Source organism: Ciconia boyciana, chromosome 25, assembly GCF_034638445.1.
Source record: "Ciconia boyciana chromosome 25, ASM3463844v1, whole genome shotgun sequence".
Taxonomy (NCBI): Eukaryota; Metazoa; Chordata; class Aves; order Ciconiiformes; family Ciconiidae; genus Ciconia; species Ciconia boyciana.
In genome coordinates, this window is record NC_132958.1 from 1,295,494 (window position 1) to 1,314,175 (window position 18,682).

Here is an 18,682-nt window from a genome sequence, read left to right on the forward strand (position 1 = left end):
GCCTGAGGGGGCAGGTTGGGGGTACAGGACATGCTGGTGGGGCGCAAGGCAAGACTTTTTAAGTAAAATAGCCACAAACAGGGACTTTCGTAACAAAGAAAGGATCTATTTCCATGAGTTGCAGTTCAGCTGAGGGGAGATCTGCACGGGAAGCACCGGCAACTCCCACGTATCCACAGCTTCGAGACCAGTGGGGGAGACTTCCCCAGGGGACCATTGGGGGTTGCAGCGCCTGCTTCACCCCAGCCCCTCCAGCACGGCGAGGGTGGGCTCGAACACACCCACGCCTGCCATCCCCAGGATCCGTACCACATCCTGCCCGGCTGCTCAGCCCCACGGCTCAGCATCCCTGGGCCAGCTGCCCCTCGCGCTGTCTTCGGGATCCTTCAGTCCCATCTCCCAGAAGAGCCGTGGGACCAGTCCCCAGGCAGCTGCCTGCTTCTCGCTCCCCAGTCATCTGTGGTGTAGTGTCAGGAGAGGAGGTGGAAGAAGCGGGTGATCCTGTTGCTGCTGTGGGCACCGTGCAGCCCTCCTCGCCGCTGCACCGGCAGCGAGTTCCCCAGTTCCTCCTCCAGCATCTGGAGGAGAGAAGCAGCGCTGCCACATCCCGTGCCTGTGCCCCGTGTCGCAGGGGCTTGCAGCAGGGAGAGCAGCCCTCCATCGCATCCCGTGAGCTGAGCCAAGACGGGGAGGACATGCTTTGGGCTGCAGGACCCTCACCTCCTTGCGGGCAGCCAGCCGCTGCTTCCACTCACTGAGCTCCATGGCATGCTCCTGGTCCAGCCGCCCCAGCTGCCTCCTCTCCTGCTCTGCCAAGAGGTGCATCTTCTCGCTCTGGGAGAGGGGACGTGGAAATGGGAAGGAAGGTGCTTGAGGAGAGGTAGCAGGGCTGCGGGAAGCCCCCGGGGTGGGCAGTTTTGCAGCGGTCCCCAGTACCTGCATCTGCTCCAGCTCGGCCAGACTCTCAGCCTGCTGCTGCTGCAGCTGCTGCAGTTGCTGCGCCTGCTGCTCCTGCTGCTGCTGCGCTTCTGCTCGCTGCCGCCTCTCTTCCTGCTGCACGAACTGTGGTGGGGGACAGCCCGCATCACCCTCCCTTTCCCCAAAAACCATCGCTTGCAGCTTTTTGGGGACTTTCCCTATACTTTGTGCTGGGGAACCTCATTGGCCCCAGACAGGTCCTTGTACCTGCTTGGCCTGCTCCCTCTGCTTGGCCCCATTAGCCTCCTGGATCTTCAGGTTGTCCTTGAAGAGGGCCAGGCGGATTTTGGCGTCACAGCGCTGGCTTTTCAGCAGCTGAGCCCGCTCCTGTGCTTGCTGGCTCTTCAGATCCTCCAGCAAGAGCTGATGGAAGCGGTTCATCCTCTCTCTTTCCTGGGAAAGGGGCAGGAGGGTGAGCCAGGAGAGGGGTCGTGAGCCCGCAGGGCTGGGGGAGCATCGCCGCCAGTTCCCACCTCACCTTCTCATGGTACTTGCGGAGCTGCTGCCTCTGCAGTGCGTGCTGCTCCTTCACCTGCTGCCTGAAGAGCTGGTACTTCTCCTGCAGGTGCCCTTGCTCCATGCTCCACACCACCGACTCGCGGGCTGCCGGGCAAGACCACAGCACTATGACCACCTCCAAAAACCCCCAGCCAGATCCCCTGCTCCCCTCCCCAAGAACCCTCCATCCTCCTTCTCCTCATCCCAGCCGGGCCCACCTCTCCTGAGGCTATGGATCTTGCTGATGCACTCCCAGTCGATGGATGTCATCTTCTTCTTGTGCTCCTGGACGACCCTCTGCAGGGCTGCGTTGAGTTCCTCCTGCTGCTGCTGCAGGAACCGCTGCTCCTGTGGTGAGCAACCGAGGGGCTTCATCCCCGTGCCCAGGGAGATGGTCCCCAGGCTCCTGGTGGCGTGGCTGGGGGACCCAGCACCGCCCCGGCCCCTCACCTCTCTCCCATCGCCCTTCAGCTCTTGCATCCTCCTCCCGCAGTCCTTCTCCTGGAGGGACTTGAGGCGCTTGGCCTCGTCTTGCAGCCTCACTGTGTACTCAAGCTCCTGGCGCTCCTTCAGCTGCTGGTAGCGCCGCTCCAAGCTCTCCACCTCCCGGTCGTAAAACCCCTTCTTGCTCTGCCATGTGGATATAGTTAATGGGGCTGCAGGGACCAGAAGAAGTGGCCACCAAAGCAACCAAACCCCCTTCCAGACCCTGGCATCTCCTGCAGTGGGACCCCACCACCCCCTTGCACGTGTCCATCTCTGACCATATCATGGCACCAAGGGACAATGGTCTGGTTACCGTCATCTCCTGCTCGATGTGACGAAACATCTGCTCCCGCTGCTGGTGAAACTTCTGCTCCAGCTGGCTCTGAGCTCGCTGCTCTTCCTTCTGCAACACTCGCAGCTCGCGGAGCTCCTGGCGCCTAAAGATTTGGGGAATCGGGGTGAGAGGGGGCTGAAGGTGTCCCTGGAGGCACCTCTCTCTCCCAGGATGACTGACTTGTAGGTGGCTAAAGCAAGGGAGAAACTCAGCCCTGGTGCAACATCACGGAGAAGACTTTCTCCAGCAAGAAAGAAGATGGGACACCGGTTGGGTCCGTGGTGGCCATGCTGCCGAGCTCAGCTGATGTCGCTGCCCCTCCATCTCCCCCTTCATCCTTTCCTACTCTCCTTGGGTGATGTGAGAGCTTATGATAGAAGATCTTTCCCTCTTCTTTCCTTAAGCTGGCTGCTGGACACACCAGATATGGGGCTGGGCAATGCTATGGCTCCTCATTGTCCCTGCTGCACAGCCCTGAGGATGCAGGGAAGGGCTTGCTCATGCTGTCCTGCTGGAGTAGACCCCAGCCAGGGAGGCAGATGGGTTTTCCAAGCCTAGAGGTGAAGCACCCATAGATCCATCCTCCCTCCCACACCCTCTCCCCTTTGCCTCTAGTCCTCCACGTCCAGAAACAGATGGGAGATGCCTGGTGGCCCCTCCACTGCCAGCATCACTCACCGAGCTGAGCGCACCATCTCATCCTTTGCCCCAGCCTTGCCGACGGTCCCGGCAGTCGTCACGCTCACCTCCTCCCCATCCACCACAAACCTCCGGGTTTTCTTGACCGTCCTTTGGAGCGAGGCAGGTTCCTGTGACCGGGAGCAATGGTTTGAGTTCAGATGACCCAAAAACTACATAAACCCAACATGGGAGCCCATGCAAAGAGAGGCAGCTTCATGTGGCCATGTTACCTGCAAGCTTCTCACCTGCTGGGCTTCCCTAGCAGAGGGGAAAGGCTGCACTGCTGCAGAGAAGGCACTTGGACCTTGTGCAGGGTTTTCCACAGGGGATTGCTCTTCTCTTTGCTTTGACGTGATGGATGGACCTGGTGTGTTCGCTGCTTCCCATGCTGCCTGCGCCTGGGAAGAGGTGCGGACAAGGGCAGCGTCAAATCTCACAGTCTTTGTGGCCTTTGGATGTCCACCAAGGGCCTCCTGGGGCTCTGGCACTGCTCCGTGACCCTCCAAGCCACCCATCTCCTCTCCAGGTCCATCCCTTGATGGCCCTTCAGGAGCTGGAGCAACCTGCACCCTGTCTTCTCCAAGCTCTCCATCATTTCCATCTTGTCCTTTCCAGCCATTCCCATGAGCAGCTCCTGGCTGGTTGTCTCTGGGGCTGTTTTCCGCTTTCTCTTCTGTTTCTTCTTCAACAGGCCCTGGGATCTCCATGGGGGACAAATCCTCTGCTGAATTTTGGGCCTCCTCACTTGCAGGTCCCTCTCCTGCACATGCTGCAGAGGCTGCCTCCGGTTCCTGTCCTGCCAGCATCACTTCCCCCAGGCTGGCTGCATCTCCTGCTGGTTTACGATCTCCAATCAAACACCCTTTCACAACATCCTCTTCCAATTTCACTTCTTCTGGCACCAGGGCTTCCTCGGGAGAAGTTTCCACTGCAGTTTCACTGTCGTCTCTGGTTTCCTCCTCATTCCTCCCCACCTCCCACTCAACCAGGTCCAGGGGGTCAGTGATGGGCTCGCACACGACTGAGTTTCTCTCCCCGTTGTTCCTCTCTCCAGCCTCTCCCAGACCGGCCGGAGGCTCCTGCCACCCCTTGAGAACATCTGACCCCACCACTACCTCCTCTGTCACACTGGGCATCAGCGATTCTTCACCCAGCGGCACCCTCTCCTCCACCAGCTCAGTCTCCCCAGGCTTTCCAGCACCCTCAGATCCCATGGGTGCCCTCCCTGCTCCATCACCATCCTTCCCAAGGCCATCTTCAGCCTTAGTGGAGCCAACCTCAACCTTCAGGTCTAGCAACGACCGAGTAACCCGATGCTGATGCTCTGCCAGCAACTTGAAGCTCTGGGTTTTGGTCGCTCTGGTCCACAGGTCCAGGGCTGCCACCAGCTGCCCCACAGCTGAGCCTCTGCACCAGTCCCCGTCCGTGGGTGCAGGCAGGGCCAGTGAGTTACAAGTAGGGTCTCTGCTTGACTCCTTTTTTATATCACTTTTGGGGGTCGAAATGGGGCTCGGTTGGGCTGCAAGCTGTCCCTCCACGGGCATTTCGGCCACCAATGATGCATCGACACGTTGGCTTTCCTCCTGGGGCTCTGCCTTGGGTCCAACCTGCTCTGCCTTCAGCTCTTGCAGTTCAGCAAGGTCTCCTGCCTGCTGCGGCCCCGAGGGCAGTTCGGCCACGTTGCAGGGGGTCCCCAGAGGGCTGGTCTCCTCCTCTCGACACCCTTGAACTTCCCCTCCTGCCTCTGCTGGGCCTGATGTCCCTTGAGGAACATCCAGTGCCATAATCTCCAACCCACTTGGCTCTGCCCTGCACTGCTCCTTAGCTGTTTCTTGGGATTTCATCCCTCCAAAAAACGACCTGCGCCGCATCAGCTGCAGAAACTCAGACGGCCTCTTCGCAGGGAGCCTCATGGAGCCCGTGGGCTCGGACCTCCTCCTCATTTGCTTCAAAAAGTCGGACCTTCTCTTGGTCCTGGGCTCTGCCGCTGCCTGGACATCAGATGGGATGCCCAGCTCCTCGCTGACTCCCCCTGCTGTGTCCAGGGGCTGATGCTCCAGGGGACCCCCTGGCGTCGGGGGGCAGGAGGACTCTCCGTGCTCCTGCCCAGGCTGTGGGGTGGACAACAGGGGAGAGGTGAGGCCCAACGAGCTCGTGGAAAGGATTGGAGGGATCTTGCACCCCAGCCGGCTGCTACTCACGCACCAAGAGGACCGGACCTTCCTCCTCATCCTCTTCCTCCAGCACATCAGCCCGGGCTTCGGCCACCAGCTCCCGGAGCGGCCGCTTGTCGGAGATGCCCGCCACAAAGGGGTGCTGGGTGGGAGCGAGGGAGGTGAGCAGGGCCAGCACTGGGGATGGGTCCCACCACCCCGCGCAGGTGGCAATGGGTGCTACCTACCTGCAGGAGCTGGCTGGCTGACCACCGCACCTCGGGGCTCTTCTCCAAGGATTTCCTCAGGAAGTCCTTGAAGTCTTCAGACCTATGGGATGGTCCCTGTGAGCACAGGGCCAGAAGCTCCCTGTCACCCCCACTGTGGACCCCACAGAGCTTGGGGTGACACTAGGGACACTCAGGCTCTGCTAGCACCTTGGCAGGAGGTCCCCACCCCAGTGCTGCCCACTGGTGTCACCTTCTGAAGGCAAAGGGATGGGAAACCAGCACCTCTGGAGCTGGGCTTGGAGGAATCACAACCAGCATCGCTTATGGTCCAAGAGCCCACCCCAGCTGCCCAGACATGGCTTCGAGCAGGAGCTGCCCCATGGGACAACTTCTCCCCCCGTCACCGGCGTTGGGGTGACAAGGACTCACCACCTCTTGGGGTGACGCAGTGTGGGTGGCTGGGACTTGGCGATCTTCAGCAGCACCCGGAGGGGGTTCAGCTCGTGGTAGGGGGGCTCCATCTCAGCCATCTCAATCAGCGTGATGCCCAGTGACCAGATGTCAGCCTTGTAGCCGTAGGGGTTCTCCTTGGACGTCTCACACTGCACCACCTCCGGGGCCATCCTGCACGTGGCAGAGAGGGGAAGAGGTCCAGCCTGCCCTGGGCCGGGGGCTAGTATCTCCCCCTGAAACCAAACCCAGGTGCCATCCCCTCCAGAGACAACCCGACAGGCAGAAGAGGTGAGATTCAACTCCAGCTCCTCCAACGCTACCCCAGGAGGGCTTGCACCCACCAGCACCCCACGTGTCCTCTCCATACGCAGTCTCATGCTACTGAGAAGCCCACAATGGAGCCCGTGTTGGCTGGAGGAGGACAGATCTGGTTTCTTGACATGCTCCTGGTGTCGAGGAGCTGGTTGCGAGCATCCACAGGAGAAGCAGGATACCTGGGATACCTGCCTGCCCGCACTCCCAAATCCCACCATCCCCAGGGATTTCTGCCCCACACCTACCAGTACGGGGTGCCGATGAAGGACACCCGGCGCTGGACGGTGCTGGAGTTTTTGGCCGAGACACCAAAATCAGCTGCAGAGCAGAAAGCAGCAGTTAGAGAAGATCCCCGGGGCAAAGCATCCCTGGGACTTCACTCCCAGCCTCCCTCTGCCCCACAGGGCCCCGATTCCCCTGGGACTCACCCAGCTTGACATCCCCATCGAGGGTGAGCAGGACGTTGCCAGCCTTCACGTCCCTGTGGATGATCTTGCAGCCATGCAGGTACTGCAGTGCCAGCAGCAGCTGCTTGCAAGCCACTCGGATCTGCTCCTCTGTCAACCCTTTCTCCAGCTCTGCCGTTAGCGCAAACGAACCCCGCCGCTAACAATGCCTCCTGCCCAGCACCCCCCGCAAAGCTGGGGGGTACCCGGAGGAAGATGCACCCCAACCCATCCTCCCTCCTGGACATGCTGCACAAGACCAGGACTCCCTTCCACGCCGTGAAATTTGGCAATCCCACCCCAAACCCTCCGACAGCCGTGCGCCAGCTGGAAAAAAAACATTTATTTACCCAAGATCGCTGCATCCACAGCCCCTCCGGGACAAAACTCCACCAGGATCTGCAGGGAGAGGGCATGGTCGAGGTTTCCTATCCCGGTCTGCAAACACGTCCCCTCCAGACCGCGTCCCCCAGCCCCGAGATGCCGGTGGGACCCTGGTTCATGCCTGGGGTGGGGGGGACCAGCACCCTCCGCAGCTCACCCAGAGCCGCCCGTCCCAGTAGAGCGCATCCAGCAGCTTGGTGATGTTCGGGTGGTCGCAGCAAGCCAAGATCTCGATCTCCACCACGTAGTCCTCCAGCTCCTCCTCGCTCGGGGTGTCAATCACCTTGGCGGCCGCCAACGCCCCCGTCACCTTGTTCTGCGCCTGGGGGAGAGGTTTCGCGGGGGCTCGTGGGGTACGAACGGAGCGGCCCCACAATTTTCAGCGAGGGGGAAGCTTGGATCCGTTGCATCTCTCCCCAGGCGCTCGGTGCCGCCGAGCCAAATGCCGAGGACAGACATGGGGATCTCACTGTCGCCAGAGCCGGGAAGGAGAGGGATGCACGGCTGCCCCGTGCATGGGGCGGATGTGCAGGTGGCCCCGGCGTGGCCATGCCACCCCATGCGCAGGTCCCAGAGCATCCCGCTGTATCCCAAAACCCTCCGGCAAGCTATGTCCTCCCACGGATGCAATATAGTTCCCATGGGCACAGCCACAGCGAGCATTGGCACGGGGGGCTCCGCAAACCTCCCCCCCAAGGACCTTTTGGTGGTTCCACAGTGAAACCCCATCCTGTGAGCGATGCCGAGGCGTTCAGCTGCCCCAAAAATGCCGGACGGAGAAGAGGGGATGGGTTTGGCCAGGGCAAGCCCAGCCGGGACCAGGACCATCACTGCCGCGTGCCACCAGCCCCGGAAGGCGGCTGCTGCCGTGGGTCTGACAAGCGGCAAATTTGGGTTTCCTGTCATGCTCAGGCTCTGCACCGTGGTTTCAGAGAAAAACATCCCTGTCACAACCCCCTCGCTCCAACCAAGGAGGCAAACACCTGCTGGCAAACGGGCTGGCTCCAGGAGCCGGTGCCGAAGGCTGGGGATGGCCTGAGCCAGCACCAGGCGAGGACTCTGCCATCCTCTGCTCGAAATTTGGGGCCGTTTAGAGGCTTTTTAGCTTCTTGCATGCCGGAAGCTGCACGATGCGAGGCAGCACCAAAAAAAAAACCAACCCATTTGCAAAACCCTCGGGCACCAGCGGCGTTTTGGGGTGCTCTCCTACCTTAAAGACCTTGCCGAAGGCGCCGTCACCCAGCTCGCCCAGCACCAGCCAGGCCTCCTCGGGGTCGACATCCCGCTTGACGTGCTCGTACCGCCTCGGCGGCCTCTTCTTTTCCAAAAAGCCAAAAAGCCGCCGGAGGAAAGCCATGGGGCCACCTCCATGCAGAGAAAACAGGGCAGCTGGGCTCGGGCTCCTCTACCAACGGCCTTCGCAGCCCTCGCTCTTCCTCCCCCGCGGGCAGGAAGGGGCTGAGCGCTGCCTCAGCCGCGCAGGATGTGCTGCGAGATGGAGGTGCCAAAAAGGAGATGCTTCGCTCCACACCTGCTGCGTCCCACCCTTGGGTATTCTCAGGATGGGAGAAGGGGTTCGTGCTCACCCAAAGGTGCTGCCTGCACCCCTGCCGAAACCACAGGCAGGGGTATATAGGGGTCCGTGGGCATCCCGCTGCAGATATATGGTTCTTTATGGTCACAGGTACTCATGTAGGTGCACAGCCCCGTGAATTTATGCATCCCCACGCATGCACGTCCATGCACAGCCCTGGCTGGGGTCAGCAGCAACAGGCTCCATGGCTGGGCTGAGCTTAAATAGGTCCCATGGGTGTTGGGACACCCCAGGTGACCTCTTAAGCCTTATTAGTGCCCCGCTAATTAACTCTCCCTGGAAAGACCCTCGTAGTCAGGCTGTGTTCAGCCCTGCCACCGCTTTGGCAGAGGGGCAAGATGCTGGTACTGCGGCTGGCACCTCCTTTTATAGCCCCCAGTCCCCTCTCGATGGGGGGCACCCAAAGGCCCCCCAGCACCCAGGGTGCTGCAGCAGCACCCAAAAGCATCCGGCTCTGGCTGCTCCCCTAAATCAGGGCGGTTTTTACCTCCTAAATAATAAACCCCCCGAGCTGGTGTGGGCGCAGCATCTCCCCGGTGCTGGGGGGGGGGCTCAGCTCACGTGTGCTCCCCGAGGAGGTTGTTTTCCCGGTGATTACATCGGTTAATCATGGGGTAATTAAATCCAGGGAGTTATTTTACGGCTTTATATTCATAATTTATAGCGTCAGGCTTCAGAATAGAGCTGCATTCCTATACCAGCACCCGATGGGATTAACCCTCGGCAGGAGGGTGCTGGCGATTCCCGCAGCCCCGAAGCCCCCCCAAGCCCCCGTGAGATAACGAACCCTCTCGCCGGACTTTGTGCCCCAAAGGGATGCGGGTGCCGCCAGCGCTGCCAATCCGGCGCCGTCCCCAGTGGCCAGGCTTTCATTTTTCAGCTCTTTTTTTCCTTCTCCTTCTTCTTCTCCTTTTCCTCCATCTCCTTCTCCTTTTCCTTCTTCTCTTTCTCCATTTCCTTCTCCGCTTCCTTTTCCTTCTTTTCCCTTTCAGGCAGCAGCCGGCGCTGGGCTTTGCACGCTGGCTGAGCCCCAACGCCTTTCAGTCCATCGATGGCCGCTATCACCCCAGCGACGTCTTTCAACTTCAATAATGCCCCTTTTCCTCCAGCATCTCTTCCACGGGATTAAAAAATAAACCCTTCCTCGGGGAGAAGCTTTTCCTTGCGCTCCTGTTGGAGCGGAGCCCCGCAGGGGCCGGATCCCACCCCAGGGGTGCTCAGCTCCCCCCCAGGAGCCTGAAATTCAATATATTCCCAGCCAGGTGAGCAGAGCCATCGGTGAGTCCCGGCAGGCTGGACCACGCACACGGCCGCTGTCGTGCAAGGGGAAACTGAGGCAGGGGACCCCGCCTGTCCCCCCTCTCCCCCTCCAGCTTCAGACCCCCCCCCCCGGTTCTGCTCGAATAGAAACCGAAGCCGGGAATAGAAACCCAAGTGGGGGTTTTTTGTTGTTGGTTTTTTTTTGCCCTTTTTCATTAAATCACGTTATTATTAAGTAGAAGGCAGGTGCATTCCTGGAATGAAAGGGTTAATGTCACCCTCGGATTCCTTCACCCCCTTTTCTAGCCCCGGGGGGGGTCAGGAGCCAGGTGCCCCCCTGACCTCCCCCCGCTTCTGCTTTCTCCGGCTGTTGGCCCAAAATGAGTCACCGGGGGATTTTTCTTTTTTTTTGGGGGCTCTTTCACAAGCCAGCAGCGGGGGGGATTCTTGGGGGGGGGATGCTATGGAGCTGAGCACCCATGGGTGCTCTCCAGCAGCCCCTGGTCCAGCCCCAACCATCCCCCACTTATGGGTGCCTTCGGTCCCATTGGACTTGGATGCCCAAGCTGGGGACAAGGGACAGTGTCCCTGGAAAGTGGCACCAAGAGCCTGAGCAATGCTGGGGGCTCGGTCCCTCTTTGCAGGACGATGCCCAGTCCCGGGGGACACCGGTGGCTCCGTCCCCGTTTGCAGGATGATGCCCAGCAAAGCCACCCTCGGGGCGTGGGGGACCAGGACCAGGACCAGGACCCCACGAGCATCCCGGCCACCGGGACCCAGCCGTGTCCCCAAAGCCCCGGGGGCCGGTTGGCACCGTGGCCGCATCGCCAGCCCCGGGGGGGCTCGGGCTGGAAAGTCCGGCACAGTCATTCAGCGCGGTGGTGCTGGGCTGCCTCTGGGTGAGAACCCCAAAAAGCCCGGCTGTTCCGGTAACGAAAGAGTCAATCGCGCACACAAACACACACTCGCACACGCACACGCACACGCCACTTCCCTGAGTGGGGGATGACTCATCCCCCAGCCCGTCATCCCCAGTACCGTAACACCAGCAAACCACAGAGCTCTTCCTCCGGCCGCGCCGATGAGTCGCCCGGCCTTCGCCTCCTGAGCCGGTGAGTACCGGGGGGTCTCAGGGGGGCCCTATCACCCACCGAGAGCCACGTGTCACCCCGCCTCGCCACCCCGCCTCGCCCCGTCCCGCTGCCGCCGAGCTGAGACCGGCTGAACTCGGCGCATGCCATGGCGGCAAGGCCGGGAAACCGTCGGCGGGTGGGAATCCCGAAACCACGGAGAAAGAGGGACCCACCCCAACCCCACCGGGACACCCTCACCCGTGACCATCCCCACCTACCCCAAACCCCTTCTCCCACCCCCCCCGGCACCCGGTGGGTCCCTTCGCCCGGCGTTGGGTGATGTAAGGGCGTTATTTTCACTCCCGGTGGCGGCTCGGGCCGGGGAAGGGATGACTTCAACCCATTACTCACCCACCGTAATGGCTTGGCCCCGCTCCCGCGCTATTCCTAGCCGTGACGCTCGGCCCTTCGCTCCAACCTCCGCCACGCTCGGGGCCAGCCGGCAACACCGGGACGCCACTCACCGGGAATTTGGGCCTAAACAGCCAAAATTTGGGTTAACGGGGTGATTTCGGTAACGAGGACGAGCCCCGAAGGGACACCAAAGGCTTTGCAGGTGGTGGGAAGTGTGGCGGAGCGGTGGGTGGGATGAGTTTGGCCGGTCTCAGCCCGCTCCGGCCGAGCTTTCGCGGAGCGATGCTGCGGTTTCTCGACAGCGCCGGGAAAGTGCCACCCCCGCCGCGAAAGCGCCGTTAATTATTGGCGCGTTAAACGCGTAATTACAGCCCAGCCGTCACCTTCGGCCACCCAAATTACCGGCACAAAGCTCGCCCGCCGCCCGGTTCGATGCAGCACAGCTTGTTCAGGCCAGCTGGAGTTGTTTAGCCCCAAATCGGCCGCTTTTCACCCCAAAAGCCCCCATCGTCCTCCCCCCCCCGCCCCGGTTTCCTGCGTTTTCGTAGCAATACCAGAAAGGGAGGAAATCGCGTCAGCGGCTTCGCCGCGCTCACAGTGCCGGGAACCAAATCTGAGCCGGTGAAATCACGGCCGGGGCACACGGGGGGTCCACGCACGCACGGACACGCGTGTACTTCACATGTACCTGCGGCACACGCGTGTACCTGCATGCACACGCACACGCGGGTGCCCACCAGCACCCACACCTGCGCACCCCTATGCAGAGGCGCGTACCCACACGCGTGTGGCCGCGTGCACACGCGTGTGCCCACCTGCCCATGAGGACAACCGCACGTACGTGCTCGCCCGCACCCACGCGCGTACGCCTGGGCTCACGTGTGCTCGCCTGTACTCGCACGCACACGCATGTCGGCACGTGGATGCCCCCATGAACACGCCTGGGCACGCGTGCCCACCCTGGCACACGCATTTACCCGCCCGTGTGCCCCCCCCCACGCACACCCCTTCCCCGCAATACACGAACCCGCACGCACACGGGGACATACATGTACACGTACACGCGTGGACACGCGTGCGACCCCGCGGACACGCCTGCATACGTGTGCACCCCCTTGGACACGCACTCACGCACACGACAGGCCCCGAACACGCGTGCTCACCCGCAGCCACGCACGCACACGCACAGGCGCGCCCACGCGTGCCCGCGCCTCCGCCCACGCGCGCGCGCGCCCTTGCACACGCGTGTGCACACGAGTACAGACAGCGGCAGCGCGCCCGCCGCGGAACTACAACTCCCAGCATGCCCTTCGCCGGGGGGGGTGGTGGGGACGAGCATCTCGGCTGTCCAATAGGTGGAGGGGGCGTGGCTGCGCCTCCCAATAGACGGAGAGGGGGCGTGGCGGCACCGCCCCGCGGGCAGTCACATGGCGCGGCGGCGGCGGGTGAGCGCGATCGGCGTGGGGAAACGGGGGGGGGGGACACGACCAGAGCGGAGAGGGTCTCGCGTGGGAGTGAGGGGGGGCACGGGAGGGAGTGGGGGTCCTCCCCACCCCGTTCCTCAGTTTCCCCAGGTTGGCACCCCCTTTTTTCCCCCGTTTTTCCAGGGTTTCCCCCCAAAAGTGGGCGGGGGAGGGAGGGGAATTTGGGGTGTCAAGGGGTACCGAGCCCTAAATTTGGGGGGGGGCAGCCTCGGGCCACGGCGTCGCCCGCCAGGCACCGAAATCGGCCATCCAGCCGATTTCGGTGCCTGGCGGCGACGCCGTGGCCCAAATCATCCCAATTTACCCTTAATTTTAGGGGGAAGCAACAATTTGGGGTGTCTCACCCCCACCCCTTTATTTTTCCTTGCAGGACCCCTCCTAAAATCCAAGCCGACGACTTTCCCCCCATGGAGGCCAACCAAGCACAGCGACAAGACCCCAAGAGCCCCCGCCGCCAACCCGGCGGTGAGTGCCGCACCCCGACATTTTCTTCGGGGGGAGGGGTGAGGATGCTGGACCCCCCCCAATATTTTGGGGGGACACGAGGTGCTCAGAGGGCGAGAGTCGCTTTTGCCACCTGGAAAAGCAAGGATGAGGAAGAGGAGGGTGAATTTCTCAGCGGTGGGGGGAAAATGTACCCAAAAGAGGGTGGTTTTGGGGGTCCTGTTACACCGAGAAATGAGCCCCCCCCCCAGCTTCTAATTTTTCTAATTATTTTTTTATAATTTGGGGGGAGGGGGTAGGTTTTGCTACGCCAGACCCCCCCGCCCCCGCCTTCCCTCCAGCGGCTTTTTATTTTTAAAAAAAGCCTCAAAATAGTTCAGCCGTTAAAATACCGCGTCTGTCACAAGCGGTTAAAAGAATAGAAAGAAGAAGAATTTAAAAAAAAAATATAATAAAATAAAGTACTTGGGAGCCGAGCAGCTGCTTTGCCCAAAAATAGCAACAAGTTTTATAACTCCGGAAAATGTAGAACAAACAAACGAGAAACATTTTTAGCTGAGAAAGGCGGCAGCGGGAGGGGGTGGAGGATGAATTTCTGCCCGTCTGTTTTCCTGGAAGCCGTTCCTCGTGTTCTCGCACGGTTCCAGCGCTTTGACCAACTTGGCCGGCAGCCCAGGCTGCCGGCTAACGAACGGAGAGCTCGTTAAATGCCTTCGGGTTGCAAAGCATCCCCGGGGCTGCTGAGGGGGGAGTTGGGTGCTTCTGCTCTGCCTCAGTTTCCCCTTAGGCTCCTTCTCACCCCCGTGTCCCGCAGGAGGCTCCGGTCCCGGAGGATGGCTCCGAGCGGGAGAAGCCGGTGGAAGAAGCAACGCTCGGCGGTGAGAAGGAGGAGGAGGAAGCCTTCCTCGTCAGCCTCTACAAGTTCATGAAGGACCGACACACGCCCATCGAGAGGATCCCCCACCTCGGCTTCAAGCAGAGTACGTCCCCCCCGGGGCCGGGAGGAGCTGCCGGCGGTTGCGGCGAGCACCGCGTCCCCCTGACCCTCGGCATCTCCTCTTTGTTTCCAGTTAACCTCTGGAAGATCTACAAAGCCGTGGAGAAGCTGGGAGCCTACGAGCTGGTAAGCAGCGTCCCCTGGGTGCCGGGGTGTCCCCTGGGTGCCGCGATGTCGCCGGGGGGCTAACCTGTCCCTCCCGCCGCAGGTGACGGGGCGACGGCTCTGGAAGAACGTCTACGACGAGCTGGGGGGCAGCCCCGGCAGCACCAGCGCGGCCACCTGCACCCGGCGGCACTACGAGAGGTAGGGGACGAGCCAGGGGGTCCCGCTCCGTGCCTCGGTTTCCCCTCCCAGCGCCGGTTCTCACTGCCGCCCCCCCCGCAGGCTGGTCCTCCCGTACGTGCGGCATCTCAAGGGGGAGGACGACAAGCCTCTGCCCCCCAGCAAGCCCCGCAAGCAGTACAAGGTCTCCAAGGGCGCCGAGACGGGCGAGAAGAGCAAGAGGGCCAAGAAGGAGAAGGGCCGGGAGCAGGTGCGCGGCTCCCCCAGAGCCCGGCTGACGCGGCTCCGGTTTGGGAGCAGCCCCGGGACCCCGCGCCAGCCCCCACGTCTGTCCCTCGCCTGGGGGACCCGTTGGGGTGCCCAGGGAAGAGCAAGGAGGGAGGCGGGTGGCTGGGGGAAGAGGAGAGCGGAGGGCTCGGGGGCAGCCGAAGATGGGGAGAGGGGCTGGGGGGAGCCGGGACCCCGGCACGGGGATGCGGCAGAGCCCGGCACCCACACCCCGAATCCCCTTTGCTTGCAGATGCCTCCAGACAAGGCGAAGCCGGAGGCGGCAGCCGGCACGGAGGACCCGAGGGACGCCCCGGAGCGGGGCCGGGCGGCGGAGGGATGCTCCAGTCCGGGGGTCCCGACCCCGAGCCCCTCGGGGGGGTGTCCCGGCACCTGCAGGTCCCACACCGAAACCTACAAGCGCCTTTTCTCCAGCTTCTACTCCAAAGGCAACCATCCCATCATGTCTCCGCTGGCCAAGAAGAAGCTGCTGGCCCAGGTGAGCAAGGCAGAGTCCTTGCACTGCCACAAACGCCACTGCCCTGAGGGCCGGCGGTCGGTGAGCAACGCCGGCCCCGGCCCCAGCCCCGAGCCCCCCCGGCCGGCCGCCGGCCCCCACCCCGATGAGCAGAGGAGCCCGGAGCCATCGGGAGCTCAGGATACAGCTCCGAGCGTGAAGAGCGAGGTGGGACCCATCCCCAGCGCATCCCCCGGCGGGAGAGACAGCCAGCCCTGGCCGCGGGCCGAGGAGGGGGGTCCGGCACCCACCGTCTTCACCGGCTGCTTCCACGCCTACCGCAACGAGGTGCTGAAGCCCGTCAGCTGCCATCCCCTCTGGGGGTATTTCTCCAGCTTGAAGGATTTTTTGGAGCCACCTTCCACCTTCCCGTCCCGAGCTGAGGAGCCGGAGCAGCCCCAAGACCTGCGGAGCAAAGCGGGGCAGTCGTGGAGCGGGGAGAGCCGGCAAGCGGCCGCCTGCGCCGCTGTCAAAGCCTGCTGGGTGCCTCCCGGCGCCGGCTTCGCCCCTGCTCCGCCGAGGGGCAAGCGCGGCCGGGAGGAGGAGGCGGCTTTCGGCCCCGGTGCGAAGTTACGTGCCATCTCCCCCTTCGTCAAGGAGGCCGATGGCAGGGACACGGGCACCGGCTCGCCCGGGGGCCAGCAAGGGCTGGCCAAACCCAAGGCCGTGGTGGCCAGCCCTGGCTACGCCGCACCGCTGCCGCAAGCCCCGGACGTTTACAAGGGAGCCATGCTGCGTTTCCCGGTGAGCTTCAGCAACCCGCTGGAGCACCTCAAAACCCAGGGGGTGCCGGTGGCACCGTCCCTCTCCGTCAACCCCTTCGTCATCCCCGCCTTTCCCAGCCCTTTGGTAGCCGCCTCCACGCAGCCCTCCGACCTGTGCCGGCCGCTGGCGACTGGTCCCGGGCACTACCCGGCGTCCTACGAGAGCTCGATGCGGCACCGGCTCTACCCGGCAGCGACATGGCACAGCCAACCCACCTACGCCTCGCCGCACGTGCCTGCCTTTCACCGTCATGCCAAGCTGTAGCGCTTTCCATCCCGCTCCGGATCGGCCTCGTTCCCTGCGGAGAAGGGAGCCAGCCGGGATGCCGCGGCGGCTGAGCCGGGCAGCGAGGCGCGTGCCGGAGCCTGTCACCGCTTCAGAGCCTGCGGCACGGGGACTAAGAGGAGACAATCTGGACCGAGTCATTTTTACTCTTGATCTTAGAGCTGTTTGTATCCGACATCGTTACGCCGGTGACTTTACCAATATCACAAGGTTATATATATATATATTATATATATATACACATACACACATAAAAAAAGGGAGCAAAATGAGTTGTGGAGGTTTCAATTTTGCTGGAGAGGCCGTGCCCCAGCACGGTTTCACACGATGTGGCGAGGAGGCCGAGCCGGTCGATGGTTACGCCCGTCCCGCCGTGCCCGGGATGCTCGGCGACTCCCTAGTCCAGGGCCCCGGCTGGCTCACACCACGCGATTCAATTTTGGTTTTTAATTACATTGCCTCCGTCCGGGGCTCCGGAGGTTTTTTTTTTTTTAGGGGTTTAGGACCAAGGCGAGCGGCCGCTGCGTGGGGTCTCTGCCCAGAAAGCGCTCCGGCCGCTCCGCTCGCTGCTGCTCCGCACCTCCGACGGCCGCAGCGGCTGAGCTGGCTGCAGAGGCAGCGCCTGAAATAAAACTGGCTGGATGGTCCCGACCTGGCGGTGTTTGGGGTGTCCTTGATTTCTCAGATCGGGGCAGGGTTTGGGGGGGATCCTCACCCTAAGCACGGAGCCCCAGAGGTGTGGCGTGATGCCGTGGGGATGGGCTGAGACCTACCTCCGGGGCCGCCCCGCTGCCGTGGGGAAGGAGGTGCTTTTCTGCATCAGTTTTGGGGAACGGCAGCCGTTTGGTGGAGCAGCCACGTGTCCAAGTACGAACCAGCCCAGCAACATCTCCGGGTGCTTTTTGCCTCCAGGAGCTCCTGTCAAGCTGTTGCAAATGGCCTAAAGGCTTTGTCGGAGGTACAGGACTTGCATTTCTCGTGCCGGCTGCTCCCCGCAAGCGCATCCGCTCACCGCCGTCCTGGGCGCCTCACCACGAGCCGTGGAAGGGGAAAGGGCAGAGGGACGGTGGCACTTGCTCGTCCCCTGAGAGGGTTCTGGCTTCAGGTGGAGCAGGAGCAGTTAAGTCAGCATTTAAGGACCATTTCTGCCATATCCATGGAACGGAAAAAGCTTTGGCATAGAAATTGGAAAAGGAGAAGGAGCCCCAGGCAGCACCGGTCACTCCGTGATGCTTTCAGCGTTAGTCTCGTTGAGAAGAGCGGCATCATTGACCCTACCACTCCTGGATCCTCCAGCCTGGACACGGGAAAGGCGTAACACGCACTGCAGACCGACCCAGCTCTACCCCAAGAGCTTCGCTGCCAAAACACACCCCATTAACCCCGGTTTGTGAGCGAGGACGTGGCCACGGAGCTCGAGTCTTCCCACGAAGAGCTGCCTCCGCGCCTGGGAGCGAGGGCACTGGAGATGCCACGTTCCTAAGGGTGGCTCAGCCTTATTATTGTTACCGCAGCAGAGAAACTGTGACTTCAGGCCTGGAAAAGAGAGTTGAGCTGCTTAAAAACACTGCAGGTCGAGAGCAGACCCTCGTTTTTACCAGACACGCTCGTGTCCGTGGGTGCCACGGATGCTAGAGCGGAGCCTAAGTTCATCCCGGCTGTTTTTCCGTCGCTGTCAGCTCGGGGAGAAGGTGCCGCGTTTAGTGGCATCCCATCGGCAAACCCCCTACGCCAGGGGCTAGCTCGGCCTTGGGGTTCAAGGTCATCCTGCACCCACGGCCTTCCCTGCGGGAAACTTTGCCCGGGCTGAACCCAGATCGCTGGCAAAGTAAAATCTTGCCGTTTTTTTTTTTTTTTTCCACAGAACCCCAGGGAAAAGAGAAGAAAGGGCTTGGGGTGCTGGCAAAGCTCCGCATCCTCCAGACCGCTACTCACCGTGGCGGCGGTGCCAAGTCCGGTGCACAAGAGGCTACGAAGGCAAAGCGGGACGGTCCCCAAAAGCCGGACGGCACCGGGAGCAGCGCGTGTATAGCCCAGGAGGGGTGGGAAGGGACTCCTGGCATCTCCCCCTTCTCAGGACGAGCCAAAGGGGAAAACGGTTATTCTCCTGCTCTGTTTTCGGGCTCCCTGTAACAAACACCCTGCTTCTGCCGTGGCGTGTGCTGTCTCGGCCAAGCTGAGCCAAAATCGGGATCTTCTCACGAGCCGGCAGGATGAGGAAGTGAGTGGAGATTTCGGAAACGTGCCTGCCCTCGGGGGGAGCGCGGGGCCGCCCCGGCTCCGTGGGTCTCCGTCTGCCAAGACTCACGCTCCCCGAAAGCATCTCAGCTGGCAAACGT

At 62.0% G+C, this 18,682-nt stretch overlaps 2 protein-coding genes across 2 annotated transcripts; one reads left to right on the top strand and one right to left on the bottom strand.

Annotated features, from left to right (window-relative positions):
* Positions 1-349: 349 nt before the first annotated feature.
* Positions 350-11,782, bottom strand: LOC140643974 (STE20-like serine/threonine-protein kinase). The gene is made up of 19 exons (XM_072846383.1): positions 11,702-11,782; positions 11,301-11,422; positions 8,169-9,865; positions 7,116-7,280; positions 6,925-6,973; positions 6,557-6,706; positions 6,374-6,446; positions 5,790-5,984; positions 5,379-5,460; positions 5,183-5,293; positions 3,223-5,088; positions 2,975-3,105; positions 2,276-2,399; positions 1,695-2,106; positions 1,457-1,581; positions 1,186-1,371; positions 937-1,062; positions 721-834; positions 350-578 (listed from the first exon to the last, which is right to left on the bottom strand). The coding sequence occupies exons 3-19, from the start codon at positions 8,313-8,315 to the stop codon at positions 471-473; spliced, it is 4,164 nt and encodes a 1,387-aa protein (XP_072702484.1). The 5' UTR covers positions 8,316-9,865; positions 11,301-11,422; positions 11,702-11,782; the 3' UTR covers positions 350-470.
* ARID5A (AT-rich interaction domain 5A) lies at positions 10,818-16,656 on the top strand. Its single transcript, XM_072846392.1, has 7 exons — positions 10,818-10,924; positions 13,154-13,248; positions 14,042-14,207; positions 14,298-14,350; positions 14,433-14,530; positions 14,612-14,759; positions 15,030-16,656. The coding sequence occupies exons 3-7, from the start codon at positions 14,153-14,155 to the stop codon at positions 16,320-16,322; spliced, it is 1,647 nt and encodes a 548-aa protein (XP_072702493.1). The 5' UTR covers positions 10,818-10,924; positions 13,154-13,248; positions 14,042-14,152; the 3' UTR covers positions 16,323-16,656.
* The last annotated feature ends 2,026 nt before the right edge of the window (positions 16,657-18,682 follow it).